The sequence below is a fragment of the Pristiophorus japonicus genome, chromosome 21 (assembly GCF_044704955.1).
Source record: "Pristiophorus japonicus isolate sPriJap1 chromosome 21, sPriJap1.hap1, whole genome shotgun sequence".
NCBI classification, from domain to species: domain Eukaryota; kingdom Metazoa; phylum Chordata; class Chondrichthyes; family Pristiophoridae; genus Pristiophorus; species Pristiophorus japonicus.
The window spans coordinates 28027994-28042212 of NC_091997.1; the positions used below are offsets into that span (position 1 = coordinate 28027994).

Here is a 14219-nt window from a genome sequence, read left to right on the forward strand (position 1 = left end):
CCATGCCAATGTGTAATGAACTACAAGAAAATGTCTTCCTGGTGCAGAACCTTTGCGCCAGGAGTGCACATCGGGAATTTGGGTACAGGGTGCGGCTCATCACAAGGGATTTTCCACCCATGGGCCAGCCCAGGGACCTAGTTATTGCAGAGAAATAGGAGGAGGGCAGTCTATAGGTGGTGTTGCCCAGTAAAGAATGATTGGATAAGGAGGTTTCTGTTCCTCGGCAATGAATAACAGAAGAAGCCTAGTCTTAATCGCAGAGATATGTTCAACCTCACTCTCTTCTTTCTTATTCCAATCAGAATACAACCTGGGGTTTTTGCAACCTCAACTTTTGGCAGCCTGCAACTTAGAGACCAAACTCCCGAAAAATCCTGGGTTTCTCTAGCACACTTGTTACTTGATTTGGGCAGCTTCCTGTATTGATGTATGAAGTGATGCCTGAGATGGATACGACGATGTAATAATTATACTTTGGCTGCAGTACAGATGAGGTTTATTCTCAGTAAAGCTCCCGACACCAATGTGTTTGCTATTTATGTAACGGAGATGGTAAGCAAAGAAAAAATTCAAGTTAATTTTTAGACACTTATTTGTGTCACTATTGGCCAGACTGTCTTGATTGGATTTAGTGAGAGTCTGCAGAATGATCTAAAAGGTTACAGAAACAATCTAAAAAACAATCCTCTTGCTCTTATTAAAATACAGTAAACACAGATTTGGTACCTGGTCCACATTGAGTCAACTACTCTGACTTACACCACTGCCTCTTTCCTCTGCAGTGCACCTTTGGGGCAATACCCTCACTAATCTACCTATCCCATCACTTGCAATGGCTTCCTCTCATACAGTTGTTTCCTCAATGCTCCCTTTCCGGCCCTCTTGCTTTGCTCATCTACAAATGGTCCCTTGGTAACATTATCCATAAGCATAGGATCAGCTTCCACATGTATACTGATGATACACAGTTCCATCCCTCCACCACTACCATTGACTCTAATACCATCAGTGGCTGACTGCTTACCCAATATCAAGACATGGATGAGCCAGAATTTTCTCTAATATGATATTGACAACTCTGAAGCTATCTGTTTGGCTCCCACCAAAGACTCTGCACTATTATATCCCAATCTCATCCTCCTCTATGGCTGATTGTTCAGGTTGAATTTAATGTTGTGCGACTGTGATGTTTTGACCTTGAGGTGAGTTTCCAACTCCATATTTATACATCACCTGACTGCATACTTGCAGCTCAGCAATGTCATCAACTCTACCCTTAAATCACCTCAATGTTTCTCAAGCTCTCACCACCACTTAATTACCTCCAGTCTTAACTTCTACAATGCGCTCCTGGCAAGCCTCTCAAGGTTCCTCTTAGATCAACTCCAAATTGCCCAAAATTCCTTTCCTGCACTTGTAATGTATGTGTGATATCTTTATACAGCTACTCAAGCACACACCTTATAAGATGGCTCCTTAAGAGAAACTGCTATCATGTGACCTTGCCACATGACCTTTTATTGTTATTACATCAGTAGTTGCATTACATCAGTAGTCTACTGGGTGGAGCTGTATTACAGTATGATCACAGGTTTGTGGAGCTGTTGCCATGTGATGTGATGCCAGTCATGTGATGGTCACAAGACTCAATAAAACCCCAGGTAAATTGAGTCTGCGTTCTCTACGATGAGTTGTGCAGTTGTGAATGAACTGGTAGGGTTCAGTTTGATTGTTAAACCTTTTCCAGTAAATCAGCTACTTTATAGCAAATGTGTAGCTGTGAATTCTTAAGCAAAGAGCCCATGAAGCAACTACACTACAGCACTAAATCCTGTTTGGATGTTCTCACTGAACTTGATTGGTTCCTCAAAGCATTGAATTCAAACTCTTAATCCTCATTTATATTTTTCTCCAAAGCATCGCCCACACTAACGTTACAACTTCCTCTAACCCTACGTTGCAGCTGGTGACCTCATTCTATCCTGACTCTGTCTACGTTGCATCCTCTATCCTCCATTCCACCATCAATAGCAAAGACTTTGACTGTTTTGACCTTACTCTCTGGAACACCATGAACTCCTCCATCTTGCAGTTTCTCTTCCCACTTCTAAAACCTCTTTAAAACCCAACTCGTTGACTTTTCCTTCAGTTGCTGCTCTTCACCCTTCTATTCCTGCTCAGTGTCTCCTTTCCCTTCACCCTGTTTTTCTCCCTCGTAAGGTTTACTAAATTAAAGGCACCTGTTGGGGCTGTTGAGAAACTCATCTCAACTATTTTAGTTGTGCACTTTAAACAAATGCCCCCTGCAAGAGGGGGGTCACACTCCAAAATATTTTTTTTCCAGTGTCTTTTTTTTTTGGGGGGGGGGTTGGGTTTTAGAACAGAAATTATACAAGTGTCCCCTGGCTAAAAGGTGGGGAGGTGGGGTGGGGGGGGCGGGGGAGGCACTAAAACCGGCAAATTAAACAAATTAAACATTAAACTTAAATGATCAAATTAAAATTTGGTTGCCGGGGGTGATGATGTACTCCAGTCCCTCTGGCGCCCATCAGTCGCGGAAGGCCGCGAGCGTACCGGTGGACACCGCGTGCTCCATCTCCAGGGACACCCTGGCTCGGATGTAACCACGGAAGAGAGGCAAGCAAGAAACTCATCTCATCTGAGCTGGCCACAGAGCCGGTGGCCTTAACACCCATGGGCTAGTCAGGGAAAATAAAAATCAAACAGAAGTCCTGCTGCTGTTTCTTAGCCAGTGACATGCTACTTAGAGGTGTACACATGTGGACATTGGGGGAGGGCCAAATCGGTCTCAGCTGTGATGCCCCTCATTGTCCAGGCTCACACAAAAAGTTTGAAACTTAGCTGAGGTACTGGAGGGCTGCCAGTGCCAGTGGAACCGTGCCTCAGCGATACATTTCAGAAAGGAGGTGAGAAAATTGGACGAGGGAGGGTGGGAGCAAACAAACATGTTTAAAGTGCACAGCTTTGGGTCTTCTTATCTGAGGAAGGATATACTTGCCTTAGAGGTGGTGCAATGAAGATTCACTACTTTGATCCCTGGGACGAGAGGGTTATCCTGTGAGGCGAGATTGTGTAGATTGGGCTTGTAATCTCTGGAGTTTAGAAGAATGAGGGATGATCTCTTTGAAACATACAAGGTTCCGAGGGGGATTGAGGGTAGATGCTGAGAGGTTGTTTCCCCTGGCTGGAGTGTCTAGAACTAGGGGGGCACAGTCTCGGGATAAGAGATCCACTATTTAAGACTGAGCTGAGGAGAAATTTCTTCACTCAAAGGGTTGTGAATTTTGGGAATTCTCTACCCCAAAGGGCTGTGGATGCTGAATCGTTGAGTGTGTTCAAGGCTGAGACAGATAGATTTTTGGACCCTAAGGGAATCGAGGGGTATGGAGATCGGGCGAAAAGTGGAGTTGAGGTCGAAGATCAGCCATGATCTCATTGAGTGGGTGTAAAAGAGAACAGTGATCACAAGTGGACGATTTTAATACTGGCCCTGGTCACAATTAAAATTTTAAAAATTGAGGAAACAATGCTGCTGGTATTTTGGCAGAGGCTGAAATGAATCATTTGCCGTGAGCACATGTCATGTAATGATAAATATTCAATTCTCGTATCTACCTTTCATATGGGTGCAGCTTTCTGCTAAATTATTCATTCTTGGGATATGGGCATTGCTGGCAAAGCCATCATTTATTGCCAACCCCTAGCTGCCCTCGAGAAAGTGGTGCCTTCTTCTTGAACCGCTGCAGTCTGTGTGGTGAAGGTACTTCCACAGTGCTGTCGTGAAACACCATTGCAGCTTCTCAAATTTCAAAAAAACTAGCGTAGCATAAATCGTGGACTATAACAGCAAATAAGAGCAGAAAACTGTCTCTCTCGTGTCCTCACAGTATATTGCGATTCTATTGCATTTTTTGTAAATAATGATCAATCTCTTGTCACCAACAGCAGTGAAAATAATTGCTAAAGAGATAAAAATAGAAAATTCATTCATGAACTTACTCTACGTTTTTTGTCCAGGGTGCTGGGTCACTCATTGTCATGAACACGCAGTTTGCTAAAATGGTAAACATGATGAATAAGCTAAATAATTTACAAAACAAGGTTAAGGAAAAGAAGAGCATGCCATATGTGGCTATTAGATATTATTCAACAGTTCCCATAACTCACACCACTCTGAATTCTATCTGTATTGCTGACAAACCATCTGAATTCACATTTCTTTTCTTTCACATCCCAAGAGCTCTTCTGGGGCTGCAGATACCCATTTGTTTTGTTCGATATTGGGGCAGATTGTCATAGTATTGAAATCTGTCCCTAAGTCTACCTCAACCCATTCAAGGGTGATTTATTTTAAAGAACATAAGAAGTAAGAGCAGACGTCGGCCATTCGGCCCCTCGAGCCTGCTCCGCCATTCAATGAGATCACGGCTGAACTTCTACCTCAACTCCACTTTCCTGCACTATCCCCATAATCCCTTGATTCCTTTAATATCCAAAAATCTATCGATCTCTGTCTTGAATATACTCAAAGACTAAGCCTCCACAGCCCTTTGGGGTAGAGAATTCCAAAGATTCACCACCCTCTGAGTGAAGAAGTTTCTCTTCATCTCAGTTCTAAATGGCCGACCTCTTATTCTGAGACTCTGACCCCTAGTTCTAGACTCCCCAGCCAGAGAAAGCATCCACCCTGCATCGACCCTGTCAAGATCTGTAAGAATTCTGCATGTTTCAATGAGATCATCTCTCATTCTTCTAAACTCAAGAGAACATAGGCCTAGTCTACACGATCTCTCCTCATAGGACAATCCCCCCATCCCATGAATCAGTCTGGTGAACCTTTGTTGCACTCCCTCTATGGCAAATATATTGTTCCTTAGGTAAGGAGACCAAAACTGTTCACAATACTCCAGGTGTGGTCCCACCATGGTCTTATATAATTGCAGTAAGACATCTTTTACTCTTGTACTCAAATCTTCTTGTAACAACATAAGAACATAAGAAATAGGAGCAGGAGTAGGCCATAAGGCCCCTTGAGCCTGCTCCGCCATTCAATAAGATCATGACTGATCTGATCATGGACTCAGTTCCACTTCCCTGCCCGCTCCCCATAACCCCTTATCCTCTTATTGTTTAAGAAACTGTCTATTTCTGTTTTAAATGTATTTAATTTCCCAGCCTCCAGAGCTCTCTGAGGCAGCGAATTCCACAGATTCACAACCCTCAGAGAAGAAATTTCTCCTCATCTCAGTTCTAAATGGGCAGCCCCTTAACCTAAGATATGCCCTCTAGTTCTAGTCTCCCCCACCAGTGGAAACATCCTCTCTGCATCCACCCTGTCAAGCCCCCTCATAATCTTATACGTTTCTATAAGATCACCTCTCATTCTTCTGAATTCCAATGAGTAGAGGCCCAACCTACTTAACCTTTCCTCATAAGTCAACCCCCTCATCCCCGGAATCAACCAAGTGAACCTTCTCTGAACTGCCTCCAAAGCAAGGATATCCTTTCGTAAATATGGAAACCAAAACTGCATGCAGTATTCCAGGTGTGGCCTCACCAATACCCTGTACAGCTGTAACAAGACTGCCCTGCTTTTATACTCCATCCTGTTTGCAATAAAGGCCAAGATTCCATTTGCCTTCCTGATCACTTGCTGTACCTGCATACTATCCTTTTGTGTCTCAGGCACAAGTACCTCCAGGTACCGCTGTACTGCAGTACTTTGCAATCTTTCTCCATTTAAATGATAACTTGCTCTTTGATTTTTTTCTGCCAAAGTGCATGACCTCACATTTTCCAACATTATACTACATCTGCCAAATTCTTGCCCACTCACTTAGCCTGTCTATCTCCCCCTGCAGCCTCTTTATGTCCTCCTCACACATTACCCTTCCTCCCATCTTTGTATCGTCAGCAAACTTGGCTACATTACACTCAGTCCCCTCTTCCAAGTCGTTAATATAGATTGTAAATAGTATACCATTTGCTTTCTTAATTGCTTGCTGTACCTGCATGTCAACTTTCAGTGATTCATGTACAAGGACACCCAGGTCCTTCTGAACACCAACATTTCCCCAATTTCTCACCATTTAAAAAATAATCTGCTTTTCTATTTTTCCTACCCAAGTGGATAACTTTACATTTCTCCACATTATATCACGTTTGCCATGTTCTTGCCCACTCACTTAGCCTGCCTTTTCTAAGTTTAGCCCCAACTCTATCGTTGAAATCAACAAAAATATGTTACAAGAACTGTGATGTTTACAGGTTTTCAATGACAGAACTTTTGTTGTCATCTTAGTAAAATTGAGCAAGAAGGATATGAATGAATTAGGACTTTAATGGCTCCTCTTCTGAGGGGGTGAAAGGGACTCAGCATATAGCATGCAGGCGTTGTACTGAACCTAAAGATGGCCTTCCCCTTGTTTAGGACTATGAATGTCTGAAACAGAAGATAAAAAACAGGTTAATGTAACAGTGGAGATCATGAGACCTCCTGTAAAGCAGTTTGAGCCACCTTCTCTTCTACCTATCTGCTACAGCGCTGTACGTTGGTGGTGTTGAAATATTGCCTTTGCTGGGTAACAATTACTTGGACAGAAGGTAGCACATTGAGGGAGACGTTTGGTTCAGGCCCAAATCGGGGGTACTAAAAGAAAGAAAGACTTGCATTTCTATAGCTCCTTTCATAATCACCGGAAATCCCGAAGTGCTTTACAGCCAATGAAGTACGTCTTGAAGTATAGTCACTGTTGTAATGTAGGAAACGCGGCAGCCAATTTGCCCAAAACAAACTCCCACAAACAACACTGTGATAATGACCAGATCATCTGTTTTAGTGATGTTGATTGAGGAATAAATATTGGCCAGGATCCCGGGGAAAACTCCCCTGCTCTTCTTCAAAATAGTGCCATGGGATCTTTTACGTCCACCTGAGAGAACAGACGGGGCCTCGGTTTAACGGCTGCCTCTGAAAGATGGCAGCTCCAACATTGCAGCACTCTCTCAACACTGCGCTGGAGTATCAGCCTAGATGTTTTGTGCTCAAATGCACAACCATCATGACTCAGAGGCGAGGGTGCCACCAACTGAGCCACAGCGGACCCTACAGAGGTGACTGCATGAGGCCCCAGTTGAGAGGCAAGAGCCATTTTCAGATTTCAACCATATCAATTTTACCGAGAGGGAGTTTGGCTGCAACGGCTGCCATAGATATAGGCTGCATGAAACTGTTCAGCAGGTAGGGCCTGTTTGGGGGGAGAGCAAATCCTGGGATGGGATGCCGAGGGATAGGTGGGCATGAGAACAGGCCAGTAGGAGGCCAGAAGATTTCTGTGGGGCCAGACAGAACAGCATTGCCAACCCCTGTAAGAGTCCCTGGTTAGACCTCTCACCACCTGGTAAAGGTGGGACCACCATCTCGCCTTTTCTCCAATTATTGCACTGCTGTAACGTTTCCTACATTACAACAATGACCGCACTCCAAAAGTACTTCATTGGCTGTAAAGCGCTTGGAGGTGTCCGGCAGTCATGAAAGATGCTATTTAAATGCAAGTCTTTCTTTCTTTTCTTTCAATAAAATTGCAATCAGGGTCCTGCAACCAGCATCTTGTGAAGCGCCTTGGGACGTTTCACTACATTTAAGGTGCTATATAAATACAAGTTGTTTTTGTTGTTGTTGAATGCCAATTTGCATATTTAAATCGTCTCCCACGGGATTGTCCGAAAATTGTCAGGCGGGCACCAGATTTTCCTTTGCCGGCTGCTTGTCCAGATGATAAATGGATAGCTGGCAGTTATAACTCCACCTGCTCTCCCCATTGCTTCAACCAACAGTATCACAGCATAAGCAGTCCGTTCCCTCAATTTCATCTGCAGATCGAATCAAAGATCAGGGCATTCGAAATTATAAACTGGGACTATTGGAGTGCAAATTCTCAACTCTTCCGTGCAAATTTTAATGCAGCTGTTAACCTGTCTAAAATAAATATGTTAACACTTCTATCAAGGAATTTGATTATGAACACATCAAGCATTGGTCTTCTGATATTCACACAGCTTCAGTTCAAAACTAACCAGATTACAAGGACACAAAGCAAAGCCACTTAAATCTAATATAAGCAAAGATGCTAATCAGATTGAAGGTCACACAAACAGCACTTTGTTTAACTTTGACCGTTAACAAAACAAAAACAGCAATATTAATAATAACTCCCAACAACATGGCTACATTACAAGAGTGACTACATTCCAAAAGTATTTCATTGGCTGTAAAGTGCTTTGAGATGTCCGGTGGCCGTGAAAGGCGCTCTACAAATGCAAGTCTTTCTTTTTTCCTTTCTACTGCTGCATTTGATTGGACTCTCAGGTCCCTATGAAAGGAATCCAATCCCAGCTCTTGCAGACAGAAATTTTTCTTTTATTCATTGAATGTAGGCGTCACTGGAAAGGTCAGCGTTAATTGCCCTTGAGAAGGCGGTGGTGATCCGCCTTCTTGAACCACTGCAGTCCGTGAGGTGAAGGTATACTTCCCTTGTAGCAGTGTGGTACAACTGAGTGGCTCGCTCGGCCATTTCAGGGGGCAGTTAAGAGTCAACCATAGTGCTGTGGGTCTGGAGTCACATTTAGCCCAGACCGGGTATGGGCAGCAGATTTCCTTCCCTATAGGACACCAGATGGGTTTTTCTGACAATCTGGTAACCATTACCGACGCTAGCTTTTTATTCCCCAGCTGCCATGATGGTATTTGAACTCATATTGTTGGATTTGGTGTTCAGGCCTCTGGATTACTAGTCACAGAATCGTAGAATTATAGAATGGTTACAGCACGGAAGGAGGACATTTGACCTGTCGAGCCCGTGCTGACTCCGTTAGTCCCACTCCCCCGCCCTTTACCCGTAACCCTGCAAATTTGTTTCTTTCTGATACTTATCCGATTCCCTTTTGACCGTGCATTCCAGATCTGTGCAAAAAAAGTTTTTTTTAATGTCGCTTTTGGTTGTTATGCCAATCACCTTAAACCACTATGCGACTGTACCCAATGGGATTGGGAATCACTTTGTCATGTAAAAAGATTTTAAAATCACATTTCCAGAGATTTTTAAGCGTGCGTACCTGTTCTGTTAACCTGCCTTCCACCAATGATGACTGGAAACTTCAGCTGCAGAGGACCAACTGAGGTTATGCCATCCCTATCTGTCAGGCCTCCAAATCTACAGCTCAGACTGTTCCCATTAACATTAATGAATCGTACGGGCCGACTGACACCATTGCCTGAATTTCCGATATCAGCCGCCGGGAGCACGAATCCGTACGGTCCACCCTCTGGCCTGTCGTGTGTTACAAGCAAGGGCGTGGGCAGCAAATATAGAATCGTACCTCTTACTTCCGAATGTCTCACACTCAGTGGCACTCACATTTCTGTCGGGGTGGGGGTGGGGGCTAAGAGCAGGGCATGACCAGCTCCGTAAAAATGTAGAAATTTTAGATTAAATATGATTCATTGTCACTAATTCTATAAGGCAGAGGAGAATCGGGAAGACCCCCTGGCCTCATGCTCTTGGTAGGTTTCATTTTGCGGCCCTTTGAGGTGGCTCTTAAAATTAAGCTTTTTTTTTTAGGTGCACTAATAGCCACATTTTAAAAGCTTTAAAATGTTAAAAAATACTTAATTTACTAAGAAGCTGCTTACTGTACATCAATGAAACTAGCAAATGGCTCTGTATAAGTCATTTTCAGTTATTTAAGATCAGGTTACTCACTGATTAAAATACTTCTTTTTTGTGATAAACTCATTTTCAGCTGTATAAATCAAACTGCACCAGGTTACCACTCTTAAATACATCACAGAATATTTTTTAAGACCAAGGAGAAAAATAAGCAATGACATTGTAAAACGCTGCACGATTGCGCTGGTTTATCTACAGTTTCTCTCCGAGCTCATCTTGTCCTCGAGACCCACTTCCTGCTCCCTCGACCCTATTTCCACTAAACTGCTGACCACCCAACTTCCTTTTCCGGCTCCCATGTTAGCTGACATTAGTAACAATTCTCTCCCCTCAGGTACTGTCCCCCTTTCCTTTTAATCTGCCGTCATCACCCCTCTCCTCAAAAAACAACCCTTGACCCCCTCCATTTTTGCAAACTATCACCTCATCTCCTGTCATGTATCTTACATTATTATATATAACTGTATCCCAACATGCTATACATGACTGTAATAAGATATGACCTGTAACCACCAGCATACCTTACCACCAGGGGTGCACTTGCAAGAGACAGGTATATAAGGACAGGTCTCAGGCAAGTGCAGCATTCCAGAGCTGTGAAATAAAGGTGCAGGTCCAGAGTGACCTTGACTTCATTACATGCCTCGTGTGAATCTGTACTGAGGGGACAGGACTTTACATCTCCAACCTTCTTTTCTTCTCCAAAGTCCTTAAACGTGTTGTCACCTCTCAAATCTGTGCCTATCTTTCCCGGAACTCCAGGTTTGAATCCCTCCACTTTGGTTTCCGCCGCTGCCAGAGTACCGAAACGGCTCTCATCAAAGACGCAAATGACATCCTTTGTGACTGTGACAATGGTAAACTATCACTACTCGTCCTTCTTGACTTGTCTGCAGCTTTTGACACGGTTGACCACTCCATCCTCCTCCAATGCCTCTGCACCGTCGTCCAGCTGGGTGGGACTGCACTTGCTTGGTTCCATTCTTATCTATCTAATCATAGCTAGAAAATTATCTGCAACGGCTTCTCTTCCTGCTCCCGGACCATTACCTCTGGGGTCCCACAAGGATCTATTCTTGTCCCCCTCCTATTTCTCATCTACATGCTATCTCTTAGTGACATCATCCGAAAACACTGCGTCAGTTTCCACATGTATGCTGATGACACCCAGCTCTATCTCTCCACCACTTCTCTCAAACCCTCCATGGTCTCTAAATTGTCAGACAGCTTATCCGACATCCAGTATTGGATGAGGAGAAATTTTTTCCATTTAAATATTGGGAAGACTGAAGCCATTGTTCGTGGTCTCTGTTCCCTAGCCACTGACTCCATCCCTCTTCCTAGCATCTGTCTGAGGCTGAACCAGACTGCTCACAACCTTGGTGTCATATTTGACCCTGAAATGAGCTTCCGACCACATATCCGCAGCATATGTAAGATCGTCTATTTCCACTTTCGTAACATCGCCCGTCTCCTCCACTGCCTCAGCTCACCTGCTGCTGAAATCCTTATCATGCCTTTGTTACCTCTAAACTTGACTAGTCCAATGCACTCTTGGCTGATCTCCCACACTCTACCCTACATATATTTGAGGTGATCCAAAACTCGGCTGCCTGTGTCCTAACTCGCACCAAGTCCCGTTCAGCCATCATCCCTGTGCTCGCCGACCTACATTGGCTCCAGGTGAAGCAACGCCTCGATTTCAAAATTCTCATCCTTGTTTTCAAATCCCTCCATGTCCTCAGTCCTCCCTATCTCTGTAATCTCCTTCAACCCTACAAATCCCCAAGATATCCTGTTCCTGTAATTCTGCCTTCTTGAGCATCCCTAATTATAATCGCTCAACCATTGGTGGCCGTGCCCTCAGCGACCCTAAGCTCTGGAACTCCCTCCCTAAACCTCTCCACCTCTCTTCCCTCCTTTAAAATGCTCCTTAGAACCTACCTCTTTGACCAAGTTTTTGGTCACCTGCCCTAATTTCTTCTTATGCGGTTCGGTGTCAAATTTGTGATGGGCCTTGGGACATTTTACTACATTAAAGGTGCTATATAAATACAAGTTGTTGTTGCTAATGGAACATTTTAAGTTTGTGATTATGCACATGAATTTGAGTGGAAACATGAACTATAGCATCACTTCAGAAAACCAGCGCAATTTTGAGCGCAATTTGCAACCAGATTGCCGATTGTACCCAAAACGGAAACTCCGTCTTAAACTATGGAAGCTTCCGTGATTAAGATTATTTTAATTATGAGATTGTTACTGTTTTGAATATACTCCAGTGTATTTTTATTTGTATAATATAGAGTAATAGATTAATTTTAATTATTTTCTATCTTTATCTTTGTACCAGCAGAGACATCATGATGGGCAACAATCAACAAACAGGTTCTCACCATTGAATCAAGTCACTAGATACACAATCGTTTAGATAAATAGATTGGGGGAGGTTGTTCCACAATAACAGACAAGACCTTTAAGGGAACAATGCTGAACATGCAGGATTAATTACCTAGCCAGAATCATCAAACTCAGACTAAACAATTGCCACACTGGATATGGTTAACTAACAAATGACAAGTGAAATAAAAAGAAAGAAGAAGTGAAGAAAGACTTGGATTTATATAGCACCTTTCACGACCACTGGATGTCTCAAAGCACTTTACAGCCAATGAAGTACTTTTGAAGTGTAGTCACTGTTGTAATGTGGGAAACGCAGCAGCCAATTTGCGCACAAGCAAGCTCCCACAAACGGCAATATGATAATGACCAGATCATCTGTTTTTTGTTATGTTGACTGAGGGATAAATATTGGCCAGGACACCGGGGATAACTCTCCTATTCTTCTTCAAAATAGTGCCATGGGATCTTTTACGTCCACTTGAGAGAGCAGACGTGGCCTCGGTTTAACGTCTCTTCTGAAAGACGGCACCTCCGACAGTGCAGCACTCCCTCAGCACTGCACTGGTGGGTCAGCCTAGATTTTTGTGCTCAAAAACAAAACAAAAAATTACCTGTATGAATCCTGCAGGCAGAAGAAGTGTTCACTGGGATGATCATAGAAACATATAGAAATACGTTGGCCCGAATTTTGCCATTAGCGGTGAATGAACGGCATTCATTAAACTTACACTTGCCCACAGACTTTTTGTGGGCTTTTGCACTGCAACTCGTGATAATTAAAGAGTCAAAACAGTGCGATGCCCTCTGGAGGGGAGGTGGGACCTGTGCAAACAGGCCAAGTAACGGTGTGTCTCCTTAACAAATCAGATTGAAGAACCCTTACTGAGACATGCAGAGTCTAAACCAGGAAGTGTAAGTTAGAATATTCAATGCAATGTAAAATGAGGTACAGAAAAGAAAATAAAGAGAGGGAAAACAAAATTGGAATTGAGAGAGACTGAAATAAAAGAGACAGAACGAAAACAGAGACAACCTGGGTAAAGTAAATAACGTTAATATAAATGAAGTGGAAGACCTAGACAGGCTAAAGACGCTCAAAACAAATAAATCCCCAGTGCTGAGACAAGGAAGAGGTTTTGTGAGGCATGGACAATCATTATCAGAGAGCTATAGGATACTGGGAATGGACAGTAGATTGGAAATAGGCTATTGTGTTTCCCATGTTCAAAAAGGATGAAAAACAGATGCAGGCAATGACATAGCCATTGGTTTTACTTCAATTCCATGTGAAATTGTGGAATGTATTTTTGGGGCAGGATAAATTTGAGGATTGTCTGTGGAATAATAGCCCAGCAAATAGCAGTCATCATGGATTCCCCAGAGGCAGATCCCGCCTGAGCGAACGCCTCAACCTCTTTGAGGAAGTGGGTAAACAAGTAGGCTGTGGAAAACCCAATGGGATGGTATACCTAGGGCTGGATTTTTGGTCGTTTGCCACCTCTGTTTGCGCCCCAGAGGAGCGGCAATGGCGGTGGAAATCACTTCCGGGCAGACGGCCAGCTTCCAGTGCCCCGCCGGGACATTCCGTGCCGGGTTTGCGGGGGCGTGGAGCAGTACCACCCGGGAGAGGCCAGCCGATGTGCAAAGTCCCCGGTTGCGACACCGTTTCCGAATTTGTGTCGCGCGCGATCTATAGCGCCATGTAGTGGGATATACTGGTAATGCAGATGGTCCTCGCTGTCGCGGCCGCAGTGAGGGAAGGATTGAATACCTGAGGTAAGTGTGATTGTTTTTTATTTTTGCGATTTATGCTGATGTGGCGTCAGTAAAGTATTGGGATGTTTTTGTCGTGTTTTTGACGATTTTATTTTCCCCAGGGAAGCCTCTCTTCGGGCGCTCCGATGCTAGCTCTTTAGCTCGGGATTTTCAGTTGCTCAGCCGGCCTAGAGCCCTAAGAGAAGTGTGGATCGCCTCCCTTAGCGCTCCGCTCCACACTCAGGGCCCAGCTGATGAATTTTGCGGCTGTAGACGCAAGCCATTTCCTGGCGCAAAATTTACCGCTCC

General features: G+C 43.9%; 1 protein-coding gene across 1 annotated transcript in view; it reads right to left on the minus strand.

Moving 5' to 3' along the window:
- Positions 1-14219, minus strand: part of scn4ab (sodium channel, voltage-gated, type IV, alpha, b) — a 247080-nt gene that overhangs the window by 152734 nt on the left and 80127 nt on the right. The window contains exons 3-4 of the mRNA XM_070864513.1: positions 6346-6466; positions 4024-4111 (exon numbers count right to left, since the gene is read on the minus strand). Of these exons, the coding sequence (XP_070720614.1) occupies positions 4024-4111; positions 6346-6466 (209 nt within the window). The remainder of the gene's footprint in view (positions 1-4023; positions 4112-6345; positions 6467-14219) is intronic.